The sequence below is a fragment of the Molossus molossus genome, unplaced genomic scaffold (genome assembly GCF_014108415.1).
Source record: "Molossus molossus isolate mMolMol1 unplaced genomic scaffold, mMolMol1.p scaffold_m16_p_21, whole genome shotgun sequence".
NCBI lineage: Eukaryota > Metazoa > Chordata > Mammalia > Chiroptera > Molossidae > Molossus > Molossus molossus.
In genome coordinates, this window is record NW_023425357.1 from 5213721 (window position 1) to 5236321 (window position 22601).

General features: G+C 41.3%; 2 protein-coding genes across 2 annotated transcripts in view; both read right to left on the reverse strand.

Annotated features, from left to right (window-relative positions):
• LOC118638297 (zinc finger protein 432-like) overlaps positions 1-13003 on the reverse strand; it is a 29541-nt gene extending 16538 nt beyond the window's left edge. Inside the window, exon 1 of the mRNA XM_036274009.1 lies at positions 12916-13003. Within this exon, the coding sequence (XP_036129902.1) occupies positions 12916-12942 (27 nt within the window). The 5' untranslated portion in view covers positions 12943-13003. The remainder of the gene's footprint in view (positions 1-12915) is intronic.
• ZNF613 (zinc finger protein 613) lies at positions 1907-21574 on the reverse strand. Its single transcript, XM_036274011.1, has 6 exons — positions 21491-21574; positions 15794-15988; positions 13281-13407; positions 12916-13008; positions 6230-7861; positions 1907-2015 (listed from the first exon to the last, which is right to left on the reverse strand). Exons 2-6 carry the CDS (start codon positions 15806-15808, stop codon positions 1999-2001), a joined length of 1884 nt encoding a protein of 627 aa, XP_036129904.1. The 5' UTR covers positions 15809-15988; positions 21491-21574; the 3' UTR covers positions 1907-1998.
• Positions 21575-22601: the final 1027 nt, after the last annotated feature.

Below are 22601 nucleotides of genomic sequence, written 5' to 3' on the forward strand. Positions count from 1 at the left end.
GACCTTCATGACCTAATCACCTCTCAAAGTCCTCATCTCCTAAAACCATCACCTACGGGTCAGGATTTCAACATACGAATTTTCAGGGGACACAAACGTTTAGTCTATAGCAAGATGCTAAGAAACGATATAAACACAGAGATCAGGTTATGGTGTGGGCATAGCATCCAACATGGGGTTGAATGTTAGGAAGGCAAATCACTATTTCTTAATGCAGCAGGGCGATGCTCTAATTAAAGACTATGCTGAATTCAAAGATCTCTGCTTGGAACAGGCCTGGAAGGTGGAATTTCACAGTCATGAAGGTGGAAGAAGTAGCAAGAGGCATTGTGGCAATGGACAAAAAAGGAGATGATTTGACAAACCTAGAAAAAAGAGAACTTGGCAAACAACAAAAAATCCAAGATGTACATAAAATAAACAGGGATCAGATCTCAGAAGAAAAGGTGTGTTTCCCTCTAAACCACTAAGAGAAAGGTCTCAGATGGGAAAGATATGAGGAGCTGCTGTTTAGGGTTCCCCAGATACTCTCACACTGTGACACCTTCTCTGACTGCCTAGAATATGACTCCTCTGGCCACCCACCTTGCTGGTTCTCACTCACCTGGACAGGTTCGACTGGATTTTGTCTTCTTGTCCAGGGTTCTTCCCCTCATTCCAGCTTGAAGAATGTATTTGGTTTGCTGGCTTGATACCCTGTTCATAGGAAATGACAGAAGACTCCGACATATGAAATTGGGCTAGGATGTCAAGATGAGAGAATGCTGCATTTTAAAGATTCTACAGTTTTCACATCTGCAACGTAGAGGCTTTTCTCTCAGGAGAAGGAACATTATATACTCTTGTCTAGAGCCAGAGAGGGATCTGAGAGTCTACCACTTGAGAGCGCTACAGAGATTATGAAGCATCACACAGTTAATAGGAAAGGCCACTGACTGGGGGCCCTCTGAATAACAAAGGGGAGCTGTTCTCACCCACTGACACCAGGTTGCTGTAGTTCTCCAACATTATGTCCTGGTACAGGTTCTTATGATCGGGGTCCAGGATCTGCCTTTCCTTTCAGGTGAAGTCCAAAGCCACATCCTCCAACATCAGCAATTCCTGTAATAACATGGTCCTGTTTAACAGGAAGTGTTTTCCTTTTACTGATATACAGAAGGAATGTAAAATACAGAAGATATTTTCACCATACAGGCTGCATCAACACAAGCATTTAAAAATAACTTTTTTTTCTTTATTGGTTTTAGAGAGAGGAAGGGAGAGGGGGAGAGAGAGAGAGAGAGAGAGAGAGAGAAACATCGATGAGAGAGAACATCAATTGGCTGTCTTCTGCATAACCCCCAATGGGAATCAGGCCCACAACCTGGGCACGTGTCCTGAACAAGAATCAAACCAGCGACCTCTTGGTTCATGGGCTGATGCTCAACCACTGAGCCACACTGGCCGGATGATTCACAGATACATTTTACAGATAAGGTCCCAATGACTATGATTATATAAGGGAAATATATATAACATATAGAAGATTCAAATGATTACATATATACATATATTTAAATGAATAATTGATTATTAACTAAATCTCTAGGCCCTCTTCCTTCCCCAGAGTATAGGGGATGAGACTGAAAGTTCCAAGCTTCTAATCACGGCTTGGTCTTTCTTATAACCAGCCTTGATCAAAAAGCCCATCTTATTAGAAAAGAAGAAGTTTCTATCACCCCCATTACTCAGGAAATAAAACTATACATATATAGTACTATATTGTACATATATATATGTGTGTATATATATATACACACACACACACAGTTATATGTGTGTGTGTGTGTATATATATATAGATGTATATATATAAATAAAGAACTTAGACTTACTTGAAAGACTGAAGGGAAAGTAACATACATCTGGTCTGTCTCAGCTGCACAGGGATCCTGGGCCTCCAAAGCTTCTGCCTCTCAACCACAGACATACATTATGCCTCCACAGATATTGACCATATCACCCTGTAGTCAAACCTGGAAAATACACCACCATTTACTGATGACATGTGAGCTCTATTAGGTAGTCCAATATAAATTTACAAACTTGAATGGCATTTATTGACAAATACCACTGATAAATATGGCCTGAATTGTGGCCCCCAAAATCTGTATGCTCAAGTCATAACTTCTAGTACCTCAGGATATGACTGTATTATGAGACAGGGTCTTCAAAGAGATAACTAAGTTACAATGAGGCCATTAGGATGGGACCTGATCTAATCTGACTGCTGTCCTGATAAGAAGAGGGTATCAGGACACAGACACACATGAAGATACAGGAAGATAGCCATCTACAAGACAAAGAGAAAGGCCTCAGAAGAAACCAACCCCAACACCTTGATCTTGAACTTCCAACCTTCAGAACTGTAAGAAATTTCTTGTTTAAACCACCCAGTCTGTGGTACTCTGTTATGACAGCCCTAGCCAACTAATGTAACTACTCCCAACTCTAGTTATACATTACTGAGCCATACAAGGCAGAGTGACCCACTAAGACCCTAAACCCTGATGTCAGCTCTCAGTTGTTGGCCATGTATACCTGCATACAGTATATGTTACAGGTACTAAGGAGAAAGGAATGAGGATTACATGTATAGGTTGTACTGGAAGCCATATGACATATACTAAAACCAATTTAACTACAGGCTAATTAATACAAGTAAATAAGAGTTAAGCTCCTATGGCATCTCAATATTATAACAAACAAATGCTGAACAATCCCTGACTGGATTTGCTCGGTGGTTAGAGTATCAGCCCGAGGACCAAAGGGTGTCAGATTCAATTCCTGGTTGCAGGTTTGATCCCTGGCCTGGGTCGGGGCGCATTCAGGAGGCAACCAATCAATGTGTCTCTCTCACATTGATGTTTATTTCTCTTCCCCCCTCCATCCTTCCTTTCTACTTTCTTTAAAAAAATCAATGGCGCTGGCCAGTTTGGTTCAGTGGTTAGAGCATCGGCCTGCGGTCCCAAGAGACCCGGGTTCGGTTCACACTAAGAGCATGTACCTCGGTTGCAGTTTGTCCCCGGTCCTGGTTGGGTCATGCAGGTGGCAGCCACTCTGTGTGTCTCTTTCACGTCGATGTTTCTCTCTCTCTTCCTCCCACTCTATCTGAACAAAAAAAATGGAAAAATGTCCTCGGGTGAGGATAAAAACAAATACAACAACAAAAAATCAATGCAAAAAATATCCTCGGGTGAAGATTAAAAAAAAAGACAAAATGACATTGAGGACCTACTGTACAAATGTTTCCCTAAACTACATGAAAATGTAAATACATTTGAGTACTAAATAAAATTTTAAAAAATGTTTTTGATTTTTTTTTTTTAATCCTCACCCGAGGACATTTTTGCTTGAGATAGAGTGGGAGGGAGAGAGAGAAACATTGACATGAGAGCGAGACATCGACTGGTCGCCACCCACTTGACTCCAATCGGATCCGGGGACAAACTGCAACCGAGGTACGTGCCCTTAGCGGGAACCGAATTCGGGCCTCTCTGGTCCACGGGCTGATGCTCTAACCACTGATCAAAACCGGCCAGGGCTATTGATTTTTTAAAGAGAGAAACACTGATGTGAGAGGAAACATAGATCAGCTGCCTCCTGCATGCCCTCTACTGGGAATCAAGCCGACAACCCAGGTATGTGCCCTGACCAAGAATCTAACCGGGACCTCTTAGTCCATGGGACGCTCAATCCACTGAGCCACAGTGGCCGGGTGAGTGCTAAATAACTAAAAATGCAGTTAATATTTGGCAAGCAGCACACTTAATAACAGCTATAATTTTTATGAAAATGAGGGATGAAGCAGATGACATAAGTTGGTATGTACTTCTTAAAGAGGTTAAACTGAAATTATCTATACCATGAAATTATTTACCTGGAATGTAAACCTTTGAAAGGCAAGTTCAGCACCTGGTCCTCAGGGCTCACGGCAATCCATTCCGGGACCCTGCCTGACAATTTCAGTGAGAAAGATGCTGTGACTGCCATTAAAGGATGTAAAGATTTGCAAGACAGAAGTAGAGGATCTGCAGTCTGAGTTGAATCCACTTCTGATTCTTTGCTGAAGAGCACTTGTCTTGAATGTATCCTATTAGAGGTCATTATTTTGCATATTTTGTTCACCAGTGTATCCTGTGTCAACAACAGTGCCAGGTTGATGCTCAAAAAAATATGTTGTAGTGAATTACTCAAAGACCCAGAGTTGGGAATTCAATTACAAGACAGCCACTTCATGGTAAATTTCTACTTTTCCTTATAAGCAGGGCTCACTTTTTAAAGCTGGATATTTTTAATGGATCAAGGGAAAGAATCCTAAGTATATAGAGAGGACAAGGACCCCATTCTTAGGAGGACTGATAATCACTTGTCTCAATTCATCACATCAGAGGAACTGGGATCTTTGAAATGGTGGCAACTCTAAAAGGTGATAGACCTGTGGACAAATGTAAGGGGTTTTCTCTAAAGCATCCAAAGGATTTCACCTTCTGTCCTCCAGTTTTAGAGTGAAGTTATTTTCTTCCACTAATTGGGCTTATGCTTCAGATCCTATTCTTTCTCTGATCTGCCCCTTTTATACTCTGACAGAAGCCTCTTTTCAGAATTAGGAAAAAAAAAAGTTTCTTAGAATACTGATCCTTATAAAATTTAAAAAAATAAATATTTGAAAAGAAAAAATACTGATCCTCAGACTTTCTTTTCAATAGCTCCATTCTTTCAGTGACAAAAATAATTTTGACTAATTAGTCAAATCGTTAGTCCAATTGCTCATTCATTCATTTTTCAACTCTAAATGTAATTCATTTTTTTACTATATGCTGAGAAATATACAATTATCTATAAACTATATCAAGAAATTTATTCTCTGGGCAGAAGACATGAACATTTTTTTAAAAGTATCCATACCCTATTTTATGTATGTAAAATTAAATGAATCCCTACCCTCCTACAAATAATATGCCTCTTGAACAAGAAATTATCAAGATATTTCGTTTCTTTTACTGTATTATCCCTTTCAACTAACATAGGTGTATGCATCCTTTGATTACATTTGCTGGAGGGTAAAACTGCTATATGTATGAAAACTACCTTTCAAAACATTGCTAGCAAGCAGAGTTAAGGAAGCTGGGGAGGAAGGGGGAACAGAAAAAGAAAAAAACTTGTTAGCTCAAAGTTGCAAGAATTTTATGTTTAGTTCATCACTGTCATCATCTATAGGTCCTAGAATAGTACGAAATAAAGGAAATAGTTTTAAAAGTTTTTCTGAGTGGTGTGTGCACAGGATAAGAACTATCTTTTGGGCAAAAACTTGGCTGACAGGTTATTCATGAGTTTTGTGCTCTGTTACCCGGGGGAATATTTATAAAGTTAACACATCCAAACATGCTGTTATACTATAGCATTAAATGCATTGTTTCCTTTTGAAGGACTTCAGTCATCTACAATACAAATTGAATAAATTTAGAACTGAAGAAATCCAAGAGCTAACCATATAATGTTGCTATGTGAGAAAAAAGACTCATGACCCCCAACAGGTGGAGGGTGAACTGTGCTGTACCTTAACCAATGACGTGCAACACAGACAACTTCCTTTAAATTAAAGAGTCCTGACAGATATTTCAACAAGGAGTCTGATTCAAGGTATATTGTCCTAAAATGTACACTATGTCTATTATCTGATGTGTAATTATCTTAGAATTCTGACACATGTCCCTAAAACCTTCTTTAGCTTCACAGGCTTTATTTGCTTCGTGCATTTTCTGGTATTTTGCTGAAGATGTTCCACAGTTAGTGTGCCCAGAGGAAGAGGCAAAATGTATGACTGTCAACCCTGCCACAACCACTGCCTTCAAAGGTCCACCAATTTCTCTCCTGTGTGAACTCTCTGCCACCTACTGAAGTCTTGTTTCTGGAAAAGGACTTCCCAGGTTATTATATTTCTACCAACAATGAGCTCACTCATGACATGTGACACATGAAGAGGCACTGATAGGGCCTACTGTGCCATGAAAGGCTCTCCCAGTCTCTGTAGGTACACTTGTCTCAGTATTCACTTGTCAGCCATATAATGAGCTAGAAAGTTTTATTCAAGGGTCTTCCACCTTGATTGTATCACAGTTTACTCCTGTGTGTTTTTTGTAACATACAATATGACATAATTGGTTACTGAAGGTACTAGCACACTCACTGCATTCACAAGGTTTCTCTGTGTCAATTCTGCTATCTGCTGAGGGTGCGCCTCTGGCAGGTGGCTGTCCAATAGTGGCCACGTTCCTATCGGCCAGGAACTCACTGATGTGTAATGAAATCTGAGCTGCCACAGCAGGCATCTTCACAGTCACCCTATCAACAGGGGTTTTCTCCTGTACACTGTCACTTGAATGTGATGAGCTGTGATTCTTTGAAAAAGGGTTTTCCAACTTGACTGAACCTATACATTTCTCTCTTGCATGCAACATTCCCTTGTGATATACCAGGCATGACAAGTGGGAGAAGGCTTTCCCACAATCAGAGCACCCATAGGGTCTCTCTCCTGTATGAGTTCTTCGATGTCTATTGAGGCATGACTTATCTCTAAAAGCTTTCCCACAGTCACTGCATGTATAGGGTTTCTCCCCTGTGTGAATTCTCTGATGGTTAATGAGACCTGACTTGTGTGAACAGGATTTTCCACATTCACTACATACAAAGGGAGTCTTTCCAGTGTGAAATCTCTGATGTGATATGAGGCAAGTTTTCTGGCTGAAGCCTTTTCCACAGTCAGTGCATACATAGGGTTTCTCTCCAGTGTGAGTCCGTTGATGTATAAGGAGATTGCCCTTCTGGATGAAGCCTTTGCCACATTCGTTGCATATATAGGGTTTCTCTCCAGTGTGAGTTCGCTGATGTACAATGAGATTGCCTTTCTGGATGAAGCCTTTCCCACAGTCACTGCATATATATGATTTCTCTCCTGTATGAGTTTTCTGATGGGCATTGAGCTGTGATTTCCAGCGGAAGGTTTTGTCACATTCCGTGCATTCATAAGGTTTTTCTCCTGTATGAGTTCTCTGATGTTCAGTGAGCCTGGACTTTCTGGAGAAGGCTTTGTCACACAGACTGCATCCATGAGGCTTCTCTCCTGTGTGAACTCTCTGATGATTAATGAGCCGAGACTTCTTGATAAAGCCTTTTCCACATTCACTGCAAACGTAGGGTTTCTCTCCTGTGTGAGTTTTCTGATGAGCAAGTAGCCGCGATTTCTTGGGGAAGGCTTTGTCACATTTGGTGCACTCATACTGTTTCTCTCCTATATGAGTTTTCTGATGTTCAGTGAGCCTGGACTTCCTGGAGAAGGCTTTCCCGCATATGCTGCATCCATGAGGTTTCTCTCCTGTATGAACTCTCTGGTGATCAATGAGGCGAGACTTCTTGATGAAGTCTTTCCCACATTCACTGCACACATGGGGTTTATTTATATTCTTCTCAGTTCTTTGAGGCTTAATGAATTGTGAGTTTGTGTTTATAGAATTTCCACACTCAGAAAATTTTATTCCGGTATGACACTGCTCACGCTTATGGAGGAAAGATTTCACATCTCCATTAACATCAACTGGGTTCTTTACTTCACAGCTTCCATTCTGGCTGACCAAACTTATACTTGATTTTAATGCTTTCCCATGCAAGTCAACTATATCATGATTTTGCCTTAGAGGAAAATTATTTTTTCTCCAATGAACAATATTTCCAAATGCATTATGTTCATGGCACTGTTCAGTTCTCTTTAGACATCTTTGATTTTGCAAGTGCCCCTGTAAGTGACCAGCATTTCTCTTGATTTCTAGGAAAGAAAAGAAGAATGAATCTCTCCATGAGCTTGGTATAGACTAAAACTATTTCACAAACAACTCTGTGTAAATTGGTGTTTTATTGATAACACTATGATCTCAGTTTTAAAAAACTCCAAATAAATGTTTGCTGTCACTTAGACAAGGGTACAATACAATAACATAAACAAAGAACATAAAAGGTAAAATGTCATTATATAAACAAAGTTAGTTCATTCAAAATGAGCAAATACAATATTTGGTTGCTTTCTAAATATGACCTCATAAAGCATACTGAGATAGTAAATGAAAATCAAGTCACTACTAACATGTGAGCATAGAGATAAGTATTTCTTTCAAAATGATGTGGGACATCACACATCCATAAATCCTTATTAAATGATTACTATGTACCAAGCCTTGTGCTGGTCATGAGCATATAAAAACATTCCTTATTTTCACTGAGCATACATTCTGTTTAGGAAAAACTAAACAAGCAAGCAATGATAAAGAAGGCAGGTACAGCCCAGCTGGTGTGGCTCAGTAGTTGAGCATCAACCCATGCACCAAGAAGTCACTGATTACATTCCTGATCAGGGCACATGCCCAGGTTGTGGGCCAAATCCCCAGTGTGGGGCATGCAGGAGGCAGCCAATCAATGTTTCTTTCTCTCTCTAAAAATTAATAATAATAAAAAAAATATTAAAAAGAAGGCAGGTACAAATTGTGGAAAGTGGTTTGAGGGAGCAATGGGGAGCAAGTTGGAAGAAATCAGGATATAACCTGAAGAGAGGAAAAAGACGAGGTTCACTCAAAGTTTCACTATGGAGCGATTAATAAACATGAGGAATCAAGTAGTATTCCTAAGTATTTGACTTGGGCCAGTGAATAGGTAGGTAGTACCTTTTCACGAGAAAGGGAGTATTACTGAAGTTTGCAAAGTGGGGAAATCAAGTGTACATTTCAAAGCATATTGACCTTCAGGTGGCTTTTAGAACCCAATAGAGACATGAAGAACTCAACTAGATACAGAAATCTTGAGAAAGGTCTTAACTGGAGATAGCAATGTATTATTAATATATAAAGATTATATAAGAACACAGGACTGAATGATACCATGTTTGAAAAAAATGTGTAGACCAAAACTTGAAGGCATGGGATCAAGTTTATAGTTAGTGTAACATTAAAATTTGGGTTTTAAAAATTCCACTGAGAAGCACCAACCACTGTCTATACTGTTAAGGGAAATAAACATTCACACACTCAGGAAAACTATCAGGGTTTCATGCCAGGAACCAAATATGTATTTCTTTCTTTTTTTTAGAGAGAGACAGGAAGGGAGAGAGACAGAAACATCAATGTGAGAGAGAGATCAATCGGCTGCCTCCTGCACGCCCCCACACTGGGGATCGAGCCTGCAACCTGGGCATGTTTTCCAGGACCTCTCAGTCCATGAGACGATGCTCAATCCTATGAGCCACACTGGCTGGGCCAAATATACATATTCTTTTATCACAATATCACACTAGAGAACCGTCACCTTTTCCAGTCATATGTTGTCATTGTTCACATGCAATATTTAAACTGATCGCATTTCAATATGATTCCTAAATCCATATCTGATGTAATAATCCCCAAACCCACATCTTGGCACTAACTGAATCTTCTTTTAAAATTCCACTCAGAGATCTGGGTTTCCATCATTTAAGGGGTCCTAAGGGATCACACTTCTGACCAAACCAAGACTCTTGGCATTTTTGCCTTTCATTTTTCTTCCTTTTCTAGAACTAATGGGTAGACTTTACTACTGTCACACTGTTGCCACCCAGTCAAACAGTAAGACTACAGCCCTGGCCAGTTTGGCTTAGTGATTAGAGCGCCAGTCCATGGACAGAAGGATCATGGGTTTCATTCCCGGTCAGGGGCATGTGCCTGGGTTGCAGGTTCAATTCCCAGCCCCAGTTGGTGTTGTGCAGGAGGCAACCAATTGATATCACTCTCCACCCCCCACCTCCCCAACCCCTCTCCCACTCTCTCTAAAAATCAATGGTAAAATATCATCAGGTGAGGATTAACAACAACAAAAAATCATATCGTGTTACTCTTCTACCGAAAAATCTCAAATGTTTTCTCATCTCATTATTTTTAAAAAATCAAGTTCCTGCCAGGCTGGTGTGGCTCAGTTGGTTGAGCATCATCCCATGAACTAAGAGGCAGCCAGTTTGATTTCTGGTCAGGGCACATACCCAGGTTGGGGGCTTGATCCCCAGTAAGGGATATACAGAGGCAGCCAATAGATGTTTCTCTCTCATTGATGTTTCTATCACCCTCTCCCTTCCTCTATCTCTAAAAATCAATAAAAACATGTTTTTAAAAAAAAGAATGTCCTTGAAAGGTCCTACATGACATCCTGGCTGGTGTGGCTCACTGGTTGAGCATCGACCCATGCACTGAGAGGTTGCTGGTTCGATTCCTGGCCAGGGCACATGCCCATGTTGTGGGCCCAATCCCCAGTGGGGGGACATGCAGGAAGCAGCCAATCAATGTTCTCTCTCATCGGTGTTTCTAACTCTCTCTCCTTCTCTCTTCCTCTCTAAAAATCAATTTAAAAAAATTAAAACAAAGAAAAAAGGTCCTGCCCTGGCCAGTTTTGCTCAGTGGTTAGAGCATCAGCCTGCGGTCCAGAGAGACCCGGGTTCGGTTCCCGCTAAGGGCACGTACCTCAGTTGCAGTTTGTCCCTGGCCCTGGTTGGGTTGTGCAAGTGGCAACCACTCGATGTGTCCCTTTCATGTCGATGTTTATCTCTCTCTCTCTCTCCCTCCCACTCTATCTGAACAAAATATGGAAAAATGTCCTCGGGTGAGGTCCTACATGTTCTATCCACTCCAAAACCTAGCTGCCACCATATCACTATTATCTCTATCCAATGTTCCTGTTGCACACCCCACTGTATTCACACAGGCTTCCTTGAGGTCCTTCTTGGGCCTCTGAACCTGTGATTTTGTCTACTTTGGAATGAAATTCACCAAGGAATCAACTCACATTCCTCATATAGCTGCTTAAAGGCATCTTACCAAAGAGGCATTTCCCTTCCTAGATGACTGAAGACTGAATGGTCCAAGCTAAATTCCTGGCTGCTAATAGCTGTTCCCAGCCCCTCACACACTATTCCCTTTTGCTGTTCAATTGATCTCGACACTCTTCACCATAAGACGTGTTATTTATATAGACTTCTTTTGATGAATTTTGTCTTATCCTTTTAGAATATAATTGCCAAGCATTATCTTGTAGGTGGTGTTCACAGCTGTCAGTGCCAGTGTATAATAGGCTATCCAAGAAAATTTAAGGCAATCAAAAAATATTTAAAGCAATACACCAAGAATAGATTCTCATGGATAGAAAATATTGTGGAGGCTCCTTTAAATATCACTGACCCTGAGTTTAAGTTGGGGGGGGGGGTAAGCAAAATGATGCTGTATCATGGAGGTCATTGACAGAATAGAAACTTCCATGTTATATGACTTTATTGACTATGATTAATTGGGACATAATATCATCAAACTATCATAAGGAAAAGGAAAGCTTTAAGAAAATGAATCCAGCAACATCATTTAAGATAAACTAAAATAATGATCAGAGTTAACAATTATACAAGGAAAGTAAAGAAAGCAGGTGTGAAGTTTAATAATAATGTGGTTTGGGTTGGAAATAGAGAATTATCCACTTTAAGAAATCAACAGGAATAGCAAAAACGTTGAATAAGCGAGCTGAGAAGGTAAAGAAGCATCTAGGAAGAAACACACTTGGAGTTCTGGACACAGAGTTCCCAAACCCTTGCAATGTCCTAAGTGATAAGAGCATCTTTTGTTCTAATATTTGATCTTTGATCCTGGTTCCTGACAGAGTTCCTAATCCCTCTGAATTTCCTAGGTGACAGCAGTGTCTTTCGTTTTAATGAGGTGACTCTGGGTGGGTTCCTTGTTGGGAGTTGGTTACTAGCAAGATTAGGCCAAGATTAAAAGCTTGGAATGTTCAGCCCCACCTCCCATTTTCTGGAGAGGGGCTAGCCTGGAAATGAAGTTAATGATGGATCATGCCTGTATGAGGAAGCCTGCATCCCAAAGGTATGGGGTTCAGGGAGCTTCCAGGTTGGTGAACAAGGCAGGTGCTGGGAAAGTGGTGCCTGGAGAGGACACGGAAGCTCCACACTCCTCCCCACATACCTTGCCCTATGCAGTTTTCCCATCTGGCTATTCCTGAATTACATTCTTCTATAACAAAGCAATTGACTAAGTAAAATGTTTCTGAGTTCTGTGAGCCGTTCTAGCAAATTAATGGAACCCAAGGAGCAGGTTGTTGGAACCGCTGACCTACAGCTGGTTTTTCAGAAGCACATGTGACAGCCTGGCATCGAGATTAGCATTTGAAGTGGAGGTGGGGACAATCTTGTGGGACTCAGCCCTTACCCTGTAGGATCTGATGCTATCTACATGCAGAATAGTGTCAGAATTGAGTTCATCTGCAGGACACCTGCTGGTGTCCCAGAGAATTGCTTGTTGTGGGGAAAAACCCTTACATATTTGGTGTCAGAAGTGTCATGAGTGTGGGAGTGAATGAGAATACAGGAGTCGGAAGCTAAGCAGGGTCAGGCCTGGTTAGTATTTGGATGGGAGAATACAGGAGAAACACAAAAGGGCTGAGGTTTTTCTTCTTTTTCTTTTTAAATCCTCACCTGAGGATATTTCTCCATTTATCTTCAGATAGAGTGGGAGGGAGGGACTGAGGAAGAGAAAGAGCAACATTGACGTGAAAGGAACACATAGATTGGTTGCCTCCTGCATGACCCCGACCAGGGCCGAGTACAAACTGCAATCAAGGTATGTGCCCTTGTCCGGAACCCGCAACTCACTGGTCCTTGGGCTGACGTTCTAACCAGTGAGAAAATCAACCAGGGTGAAAAAGAGCTCTTTTATGGGAGATTCGTGGAGGCTCTGTTTACATGTCCTCAGATATCCTCACAGCTGTGACACCTGTGAATGACTAAAATAGGACTTATCTCTCCCTCACCTGAACAGATGCCACTGAGGAATTCATCTTCGATTGTCCATGGTGCCCCTCGTTCCCATCTGGAGAGTGTGTCTGGCTTGCTGGCTGGAAACCCTGTTCATGGGAAGTGAGAGACAGACTCTTTGAATTGGGATTTGGTCTGCCAGCATAGAAGAATGTTATATTTTAAGAACTATGCTACCCACAGGTCAGTAAAGTAAAGGCTTTTCTCTGAAGTAGGACATGTATACCCTCTAACCTGGGACCAGAGAGGGGACTGAGACTCAACTACCACTTCGGAGCATCCCAGACACTAACACCTTTCACAAGCCAAGAAAGGCCACTGACGGGGCACCCTCTGAATGACACAGGGGGACTGTCCTCACCCACTGACACCAGGTTGCTGTAGTTCTCCAACATCACATCCCTGTATAGGTCCTTCTGATAGGGGTCCAGGAGCTGCCACTCCTCCCAGGTGAAGTCCACGGCCACATCCTCCAGTGTCAGCAATTCCTGTGAAAACATGGTCCTGTTAACTAGGACTGTTCTCTAGTTATTAAAAGAGAAGGAATGTGACGAAAGTTGTTCTGCTCATTTTTACCATATAGGCTATATCTGCAGTAAGTGTTTTGACTTTTTCTAATAAACTACATTGTTATAGAAGCAAAATCTATCCATATTCAAAATCAATTTGTAGTAAAATATTCTGGAATCATGCGGTCAACCATCATTCTACAAATGAAGTATTTATGTAAAAAGTAGTCATTAAATTCTCTTGCTAAAACTAGAAACATTTGCAATATATACATTTGCATTATATATTTATTTATTTTAAAAGCCACATATTTGCCCTAGCCGGTTTGGCTCAGTGGTTAGAGCGTCGGTCTGCGGTCCAGAGAGACCTGGGTTCGTTCCTCACTAAGGGCATGTACCTCAGTTGCAGTTTGTCCCCGGCCCTTGTTGGTTGTATGGGTGGCAGCCACTCGATGTGTCCCTTTCATGTCGATGTTTCTCTCTCTCTCTTCCTCTCTCGGGTAAGGATAAAAATAAATAAATGAATGAATGAATGAATAAATAAATAAATAAATAAATAAATAAAAGGGGCATATTTGCCAAGCACTAAATATATACTGGTAATATCAGGGTGACTAAAACATATTCCATTCCTACATTTACTGTCAATCTTGACAGCCATCATCAGAATCAAACACAAAGAAAATGCAATTACTATAATTACAATACACTACATATTAAATAAATATATTTCACACATTAGGAGGTATATAGCATCTTTCCAAAACATGTTCAAAGAACAAGAGATTATTCAAGTTCATTAAGGAGACTATGAAAATAAATAGCAACCTTAAAAAAAAACACATATATAGTTACACACCACAACGTTTTGGTCAATGACAGACCACATGTATATGATGATGGTACACCACACAGCCTAGGTATGCAGTAGGCTATACCATCCAGGTGTGTGTCAATGCCTTTATGACATTTACACAATGATGAAGCTGCCCAAAGACTCATTTCTCAGAATGTATGCCCAGGTCAAGTGGCACATGACTGCACATATATGTATATGCTATTTATAGTTACATAACCAGGCAGGTTCACAGCATATCGAATACAATGAAGCTGTAATGAACTGGAAGGAAGATATCAGAAAAAATAACTCAAAATGCATCAAAGGGACATAGTAATGGAATCCATACAAGAGAGAATAATGAACATAGAGGCTAGAGTGAGGTCTAACATTTACCAATCCAGTTTTCGGAAGGGTGAATACGATAATGGGTAGGCACTATCCGAAGATCTAAGGGCTGACACAGGTGCATCTGTCGGACATAGGTGTACACACAGGTACAGTGACAGAAAGTACACATTACTTCCCACTTGTTCAACTGTACTAGGGGCTGAGGGAAGAAGCACAAAAAGAGAAAGCTTACTTTTTCACTATATGTACTTTGTAATCACTAGAGTTTTAAAAATGTATCCACGCACATTTGTCTGATGACATCTTTAAAAGGTAATAAAAGACAAGGCAGTAAGAAGTAGCTCTGAACACAGGAAAGAGGATACTACCTTAGAGAAGAGGATGAACTAGCCCTGGCCAGTTTGGCTCAGCGGTTAGAACGTCGGCCTGTGGTCCGGAGAAGAGGATGAACTAAAGAAAACCCTCTGGGACCCCAACAAGTTTAGCAGACAACAGGACTTTCCCCACTGCCTACTGCCAAACCTGAACTCAAACCATCCAGATTCAGCCACATGGTCACACATGACCTTCGAATGTCATGTAATCCCTCCATTTTCTTAGGTCATCTAGGTTTTATTTCTAGAGTAACCCTGACTACTGCAAGGCTGGGTGGATGGGTCGCCCTGTTATGGTCCCATGAAGAACTGTGCCTGCTGAACTCTTGTGGTCTATTCTCAAAGGGGTCTCTGAGGAGCCCTGCTTTTGCATTTACGAGAAAGCTTAATTTAAGGAAACTGCCTACCATCTCAGCTCTAGGAAGAACCATAAGAAATGTTGTAACACCTAAGTGTCAGGAAATATACAGTGACACCCTCTGAAAAACGGGCAAGTTTTCTCCTCTGAGTCAGTGAATAGCCTATCTTCATCATGATTCTCTGGTTGGGAGGGCTGTCAAGAGATATTAACCAGAAGGTGACAGCTAATGTAACCCATAAGATGCTCCAGTCAGTCACACTATGTTATAACACCAGTCATTTAGTGAGGATCTCAGGAAAAACATTTGGCCTTAACGTTGATGTTAGAGGCTAAATTTATTGCTGCACAAATCTTACTCTTCCATTTAATTCAATCATGTTTTCAAGTCCTCCAGAAATCAATCACAGAGTAAAGGAAGAAATAAAACAAACTAAAAGTCACCTGGTCCTTAATCATTTTCTTCTGTTACTGGGAAATGGCCAGTAACAAGGATGCTGTGTCTTTAGTCTCTTCTTAAACTGGTTAGACACCTTAGTCTTTGGTCAGTGGTGTTCCCACAAATGATGACACCCAGGTCCTGAAACCTTTTCCTCAGGTCACTTGATGTATCTTGTTCCTCAAGCCAGGACCTGTGGGCTGAAAAGCAAATTCACTGTAAGTACACATTTTCTCTGGACCCAGATGTTGTCACCACTGCTACTGTCACTCAGCTGATTTCAAGGCCATCTGTCCCTTTATTTGAATCTCCAGAGGCTATTACACTCTGGAGCAATAAGCTGTAAGATTCTGAAGGTGTGGGCAGTATGTGTTTCTTCTGTGAAGTCGAAGTGGGGTGACTGAAAGGGGAGATGGGAAAGGAGAACCAGCCCAATGCAATGCACCCTCAGCAGGGAACTTATCACACAGTCAGTTCTTTGACAGGGACATATAAAGGGCAAGGATCTGGACACCTATGTCTTTTTTGTTAATCCTCACCTGAGGTGATTTTTCCATTGATTTTTAGATAGAGTGGAAGGTATGGAGGGGGAGAAGGAGAGAAACATCGATGTGAGAAAGACACATCAATTGGTTGCCTCCCGAATGACCCCAACTGGGGCCAGGGATCAAACCTGCAATCCAGGTATGTGACCTTGACTGGGAAACAAACCCTCAACCCTTTGGTCCAAGGGTCGATTCTCTAACTGCTGAACCAAACTAGCCAGGGCTGGACACCTATTTCTTCAGTATTATATGTGTGTACCCATTCAGAAGTCTCTGTACAACTCATGTGGAAATACTTCAGTGTGAAGACAAATGTACTAAGCTAAGCATTACCTAACAGACCATTTTCACTAATTGTTATATGATATAAAGAAACACAAATAGAAAAAAAAATGAAAGCATATAGAGCAAGATTATTATTTGTGGATATGTATACACTTAGTAACAGTATAAAACATGCATTACATGAAATAAGTTCAAGAATGTGGTTATTGCTGGGGAGGGTAAGGGGAATGGACTGGAGGACATCATTTAAATTGCATTTACAGCAATTTATTTCTTTAAAAAGTACCAAAGACAGCCCAGCCGGTGTGGCTCAGTGGTTGAGCAGCAACCCATGCACCGAGAGGTTGCCAATTTGATTCCCAGTCAGGGTACATGCCTGGGTTGTGGGTTGGATCCCCAATGGGGGGCATGCAGGAGGCAGCCAATTGATGTTCTCTCTCATCTATGTTTCTATCTCTCTCTCCCTCTCCCAAAGCAATAAAAAATTTTTTTTTTTAATCCTCACATGAGGACATTTTTCCGTTTTTTGTTCAGAGAGAGTGGGAGGAAGAGAGATAGAAACATCGATGTGAGAGAGACACATCGACTGGTTGCCTCCTGCGTGAACCCAGCCAGGGCCAGGGATGAACTGCAACTGAGGTACATGCCCTTGACCAGAATCGAACCTGCGACTTATCAGTCCACAGGCCGATGCTCTACTTGCTGAACCAAACTGGCCAGGGGGAAAAAATGTTTTTAAATAAAATGGTTAATTTTATGTTTTGTGCATTTCACCTCAATAAAAAATCCAATACATCCTATATATGTCAAGTGAAACAATATAAGTACTTTCTCTAAAGCCAAGAAGGAGGCAAGGATGAGCAGTATAAACACTATTATCTATTACCATTCTGGAAATGTGACCCCAACTTGATAAAGAACCAAGTTAAACCCTGGCCGGTTTGGCTCAGCAGTTAGAGCATTGGCCTGCGGCCTGGAGAGACTGGGTTCGGTTCCCGCTAGGGGCATGTGGCTTGGTTGCGGTTTGTCCCCGGCCTTGGTTGGGTTGCGTGGGTGGCAACCACTTGATGTGTCCCTTTTACATCGATGTTTCTCTCTCTCTCTCTCTCTCTCTCTCCCACTCTATCTGAACAAAAAATAAAAAAATGTCCTCAGGTGAGGATAAAAAAAGAGAACCAAGTTAACAATAATCAATAATAGAGAAGAAGCAAATTATAAGACATTCTCTAAGATGATTAGGCAAGAGTTTCAGAGATTTGAGTGAACAATATAAAAAATAAATTTTAGCCCTGGCTGGGTAGCTCAGTTGGTTAGAGTGTCATCCCAATAAGCCAAGATTGTGGGCTTGATCTCTAGTTAGGGCACATACAGAATCAACTAATGAATGCATAAATAAGTAGAACAACAAATCAATGTTTCTCTCTCTCTCAAATCTATCAATAAAAATTTTTAAAAAAGTTTTAGTCAGATGACTGTTTACAAAATGCCTATCTAAAAATTGATAACATTCCAAACACACACTTCGTATAGCAGTGTTACATGACTATAAATAGTTAGGGAAAAAAGTTTAACACTTAGTATTGAATACTTTCTTTTTTCTTTTTTTATTTTTTATCCTCACCCGAGGATATCCTTCCATTTTTTTTTTTTGGGTACAGATAGAGAGGGAGGGAGAGAGAGAGAGAAACATCGACGTGAAGGGACACATCGAGTGGCTGCCACCCGCACGACCAACCAGGGCCGGGGACAAACTACAACCGAAGTACAGGCCCTTAGCGGGAACCGAACCCGGGTCTCTCTGGACCGCAGGCCGACGCTCTAACCGCTGAGCCAAACCGGCCAGGGCTGTATTGAATACTTTCAATAGAAATATTACTAGAATCCAAAAATCCACTTCTAGAAATTTTTGCAAAGGAAATAATGGCAAACACATGCGATACTAAAGGAAAAGTATTATTTAGGTCTATTAGTAGAGGACTCATTTAATAAGTAAAAGTACACACATCTAAAAAATATTATGCAGTTATTAAAAGTGGTAACAATTGCCTGGCCAGTGTGGCTCAGTGGTTGAGCATTGACCCATGCACCAAGAGGCTGCTGGTTCAATTCCCAGTCAGGGCACATGCCCAGGTTATGGGCCTGATCCCCAGCTGGGGGGCGTGCAGGAGGCTGCCAACTGATGTTCTCTCTCATCGATGTTTCTATCTCTCTCTCTCCCTCTCCCTTCCTATCTCTCTCTAATATCAGTAAAGAAAAATAAATAAAGCAACAATCTATATTTACTAAAAAGACATGCACCTCAAAATTATGTATAGCATAAACACACAAAAACATGTTGAATATCATTAGTATTCAGAGAACTGCACATCAAAATCGCAGTTGAGATACCACCTCACACCCACTTGAATGACTATAACACAACTATGAAAAGGGAGTGGAACCCTCATGCACTTTTTTTTTTAGTGGGAATGTAAAATGACACAGACAATTTGAAACAGTCTGGCAGTTTCTCAAATGATTAAACATATTCAGTGCTCACCTCACTGAACTCTAATGAGCTATACTGTTCCCCATGATTATATTGTGAAAAATTTCAAATATATAGCAAAGTTTCAAGAATTTTACATTTGAATACCTGTATGCCTATCACATAAATTTTATCATGATTTTGTTTCCTTTATTATATATCTACCTATATATTACTCCTCTACTCATCAACAATCCATCTTTAGTCTTTAAGATGGGGAGGAAATATGTCTGTGCTCATTTACCATATGACCCAGAAATTTCACCCCAGGCTTATATCCAGAAGTAAAAACATGCCCACACAGTCCTGGCCAGTGTGGCTTGGTGGATGGAGCGCTGGCCCCAGCACTGAAGCATCGAGGGTTCAATTTCCAGTAACTGGGCACCTACCTGGGTTGCAAGTTCGATCCCAGGCCCTGAAGGGGCATGCAACAAATCAATGTGTCTCTCTCATATCAAAAACTTGTACACAGATGTCATAGCAGCATCATTTATAATAGCCCAAATGTGGAAACAATCCAAACATCCACCAGTTGATTAAGGGATAAACAAAATATGCTGTAATCACCTAACTGAACAGTATTCAGATATAAAAAGGAATATATACTACCACCTGGATAAACCTCCAAAATATGATGCTAAGTGAAAGAAGCCAGCATCAAAAGACCACATTGTATGACTGCATTTATATGCAATGTCTGAAACAGACAAATCTACTATAGAGACCACAAAGAAAGGGGTTGCTTAGAAATGGGGAGAATGGAAGGATGGAGGTGGTAACTAGAGAGCAGTTTTTCAAGGTGATGAAATGCTCTAAAATTAACTGTGCTGATGGTTGCACATACTACTACTTGTACACTTTAAATGGGTAAGTTGTATGGTATATGACTAATAAAGCTGTTATTTAAAAATAGCTATAAGTTGAACTCTAATTATATGCTTACTGAAAGATTTAGGGGCAAATGTATAAATGCTTACAACTTACTTTGAAATACATTTTTTTAAATGTAAAAAGATGGATTAATGACAAGGAGAGTTGTGATTTTGGATAGATACGTAATAATGGAAACAATAAAATCATGATAAAACGGAAGTGGTAGACATATAGGTATTCAAATGTACAATTCTTTAAACTTTGCTGTATGTCTGAAATTTTTCATAATACAATCATGGGGAATAGGACAGTTTACAATAGTTCAGTGAGGTAAGCAGAAACAATAAAAAGTTTTTTTAACGTAATTGCTCTTCTTTGTAATAGTAAATTAAAAGAACAAAAAAGGTCAAAAGTAAAAAACAAACAAACCAAAAGCAAAAGCAAAAACAAACCACCATTCACAATGGCAAAAAAGTGTAAAAATCAAGCTGGTAATGAGGGGCAGGGAAGTACACCCTTAAGTAAATGCAGAATCATAACCTGTTCTTAAAAGTGACACCTGAATATTTAAGTATTTAAATTCAATCTAAATGAATGCACATATTGAGTGATTCCAGTCATAATGGTATGGGGGTGTGTCTTGTTATACTAATAACAGAAATTTTAAATAAAATAACTTTTAAAGAAAAAAAGTTACGAATGTTTATGATATGAAATTAAATGATGAGGCAAATATACCATTGTTTCAGCGATTTATTGGAATTATGAAAATCAAGCATAGAAAAATGAAAACTAAAAGAAACATATATGAAAATTGTAACAAACGTTACCACTGGGGAACAGGATGGGGATAATCGAGGTGTTATTTTATTTGTATTAGAATGATGCTGAAAGGAAATCTTTACGTGTGTGTGTGAGACACACAGTAAACTTGCAGGAAGGGCAAAATCCTCATTTTAGTAGCAACCCGACCATTTCAGATGTGCCAAGTCCTCCATCTCCAACAGGACTTCATGTCAAGATGAAAGGGGGATGTGGGAAGCCAAGGGCTTGCAATGAAGGCGCCGTTTGAAACTCACCCCACCCATCACCAGCTTCAGCTCTCACAAACCTCCCAATGACTGAAACACCTGGACCTTCCCAAACACTGGTCACTCTGCATCGGCATAGTCACGAGACCTGGACCAGGCCCGGGTGCGCTGAGCCACAGCAAACACCCGGAATACCAACGGGCAATGCCTTCAGGGTCAACAACCAGTCCCTACCGCAGTCCTCTGACACAGGCAGGCACCAAACCCGGGCCACGGACCTCCGCCGTTCGCCTCCACAGGCCTTTCACCGCGGGCCACCAGCATCCCTCAGGTCTGACCCCAAAGGCACCCAACCACAGACGGCGGAGCCACCACCGACTGCCGCTTGCTGCTCTCCCCGCACGCACCCCACTGCTCCCAGACCCGGATACCCAAGGACACCTCGATCCTCTCATCCTGTTCCTCGGGGAGCTCCACATACACAGACGAAATTTCCTTGTTACCCCACCGCGACCTTCTACACGCTGCACTTCCGTGAATTCTTTCCCAAGTGCGCCCTCGCTTAGGCTCGGCGCCGGCCTACGGCGGCCGACAGGGCACGGAGGCGTTTCTGCGGAGCACGGACACCAAGACTTCCGGTTTCCAGGAGGAAAAATATGTCCGCGCCCATTTCGCCAGAGTATCCTGGGAGCAGCCATCTTTCGAGAGTTGACATACAGAAGGCGAAATAGCTGTTTTGGTCCCAGTAGCCAAGGGAGGGTAGGAACGGTGAAAAGCCACCAAATGACTTCATTTCTCAGCTCTTTAAAACCATTCAAACTGCATTAACTTTCAGAAGCTCGAATTTGCACAAGACAAACATGGGGATGGGCTACGGTCACCTCAGTGAGGTAGGGAGAAGAGCTACCCGAAGATTCGGAAATGATACAGTGGGCGGCGCCACCTTAGAAGTTAGGTATCCGTACAAAAAAGCGCGACTTTTTGGTGGTGGTGGTGGGGGTGTAGAGCAAACGTACAGGCCGAAAGGCAGGTACCCCGATGGGCAGGAAGAAGATTTTGGGGGTAGAAAAGGGTCTTCAGAAGCACTCACTGGGGATACTTATATAGTCATCAAAGGAAGTGAAACACAGTGACTGCAAGAAACTCAGCTTACCTTTGGGGTGGGGCATGGTTACCGCCCAGTAAAAGTGAGAATAGTCACCAGCCATTGACCGGAATCGAACCTATGACTCTGGTCCACAGGCCGACGCTCTAACTGCTGAGCCAAACCAGGCAGGGCTAAATCTTATTTTTAAAATTGTAACATAATAAGTAAATTTTCCCCACGTTCTGTGATCCATTTTAGCAAATTATCAAACCTGATGAGGTGGTCATGGAAGTCCCTGATTTATAGCGGGTCCATCAGAAATACAGGAGGCCCTGCCTTGCACTTGGCACCTGAAGTAGGGTAGCAGTATTGTGGGAATGGGCCTTTAACCTGACTCATGAAGACAATGTCAGAATTGAACGGAATGGAATGGAATTGTAGGACACATTCTTAACATTGAAGATA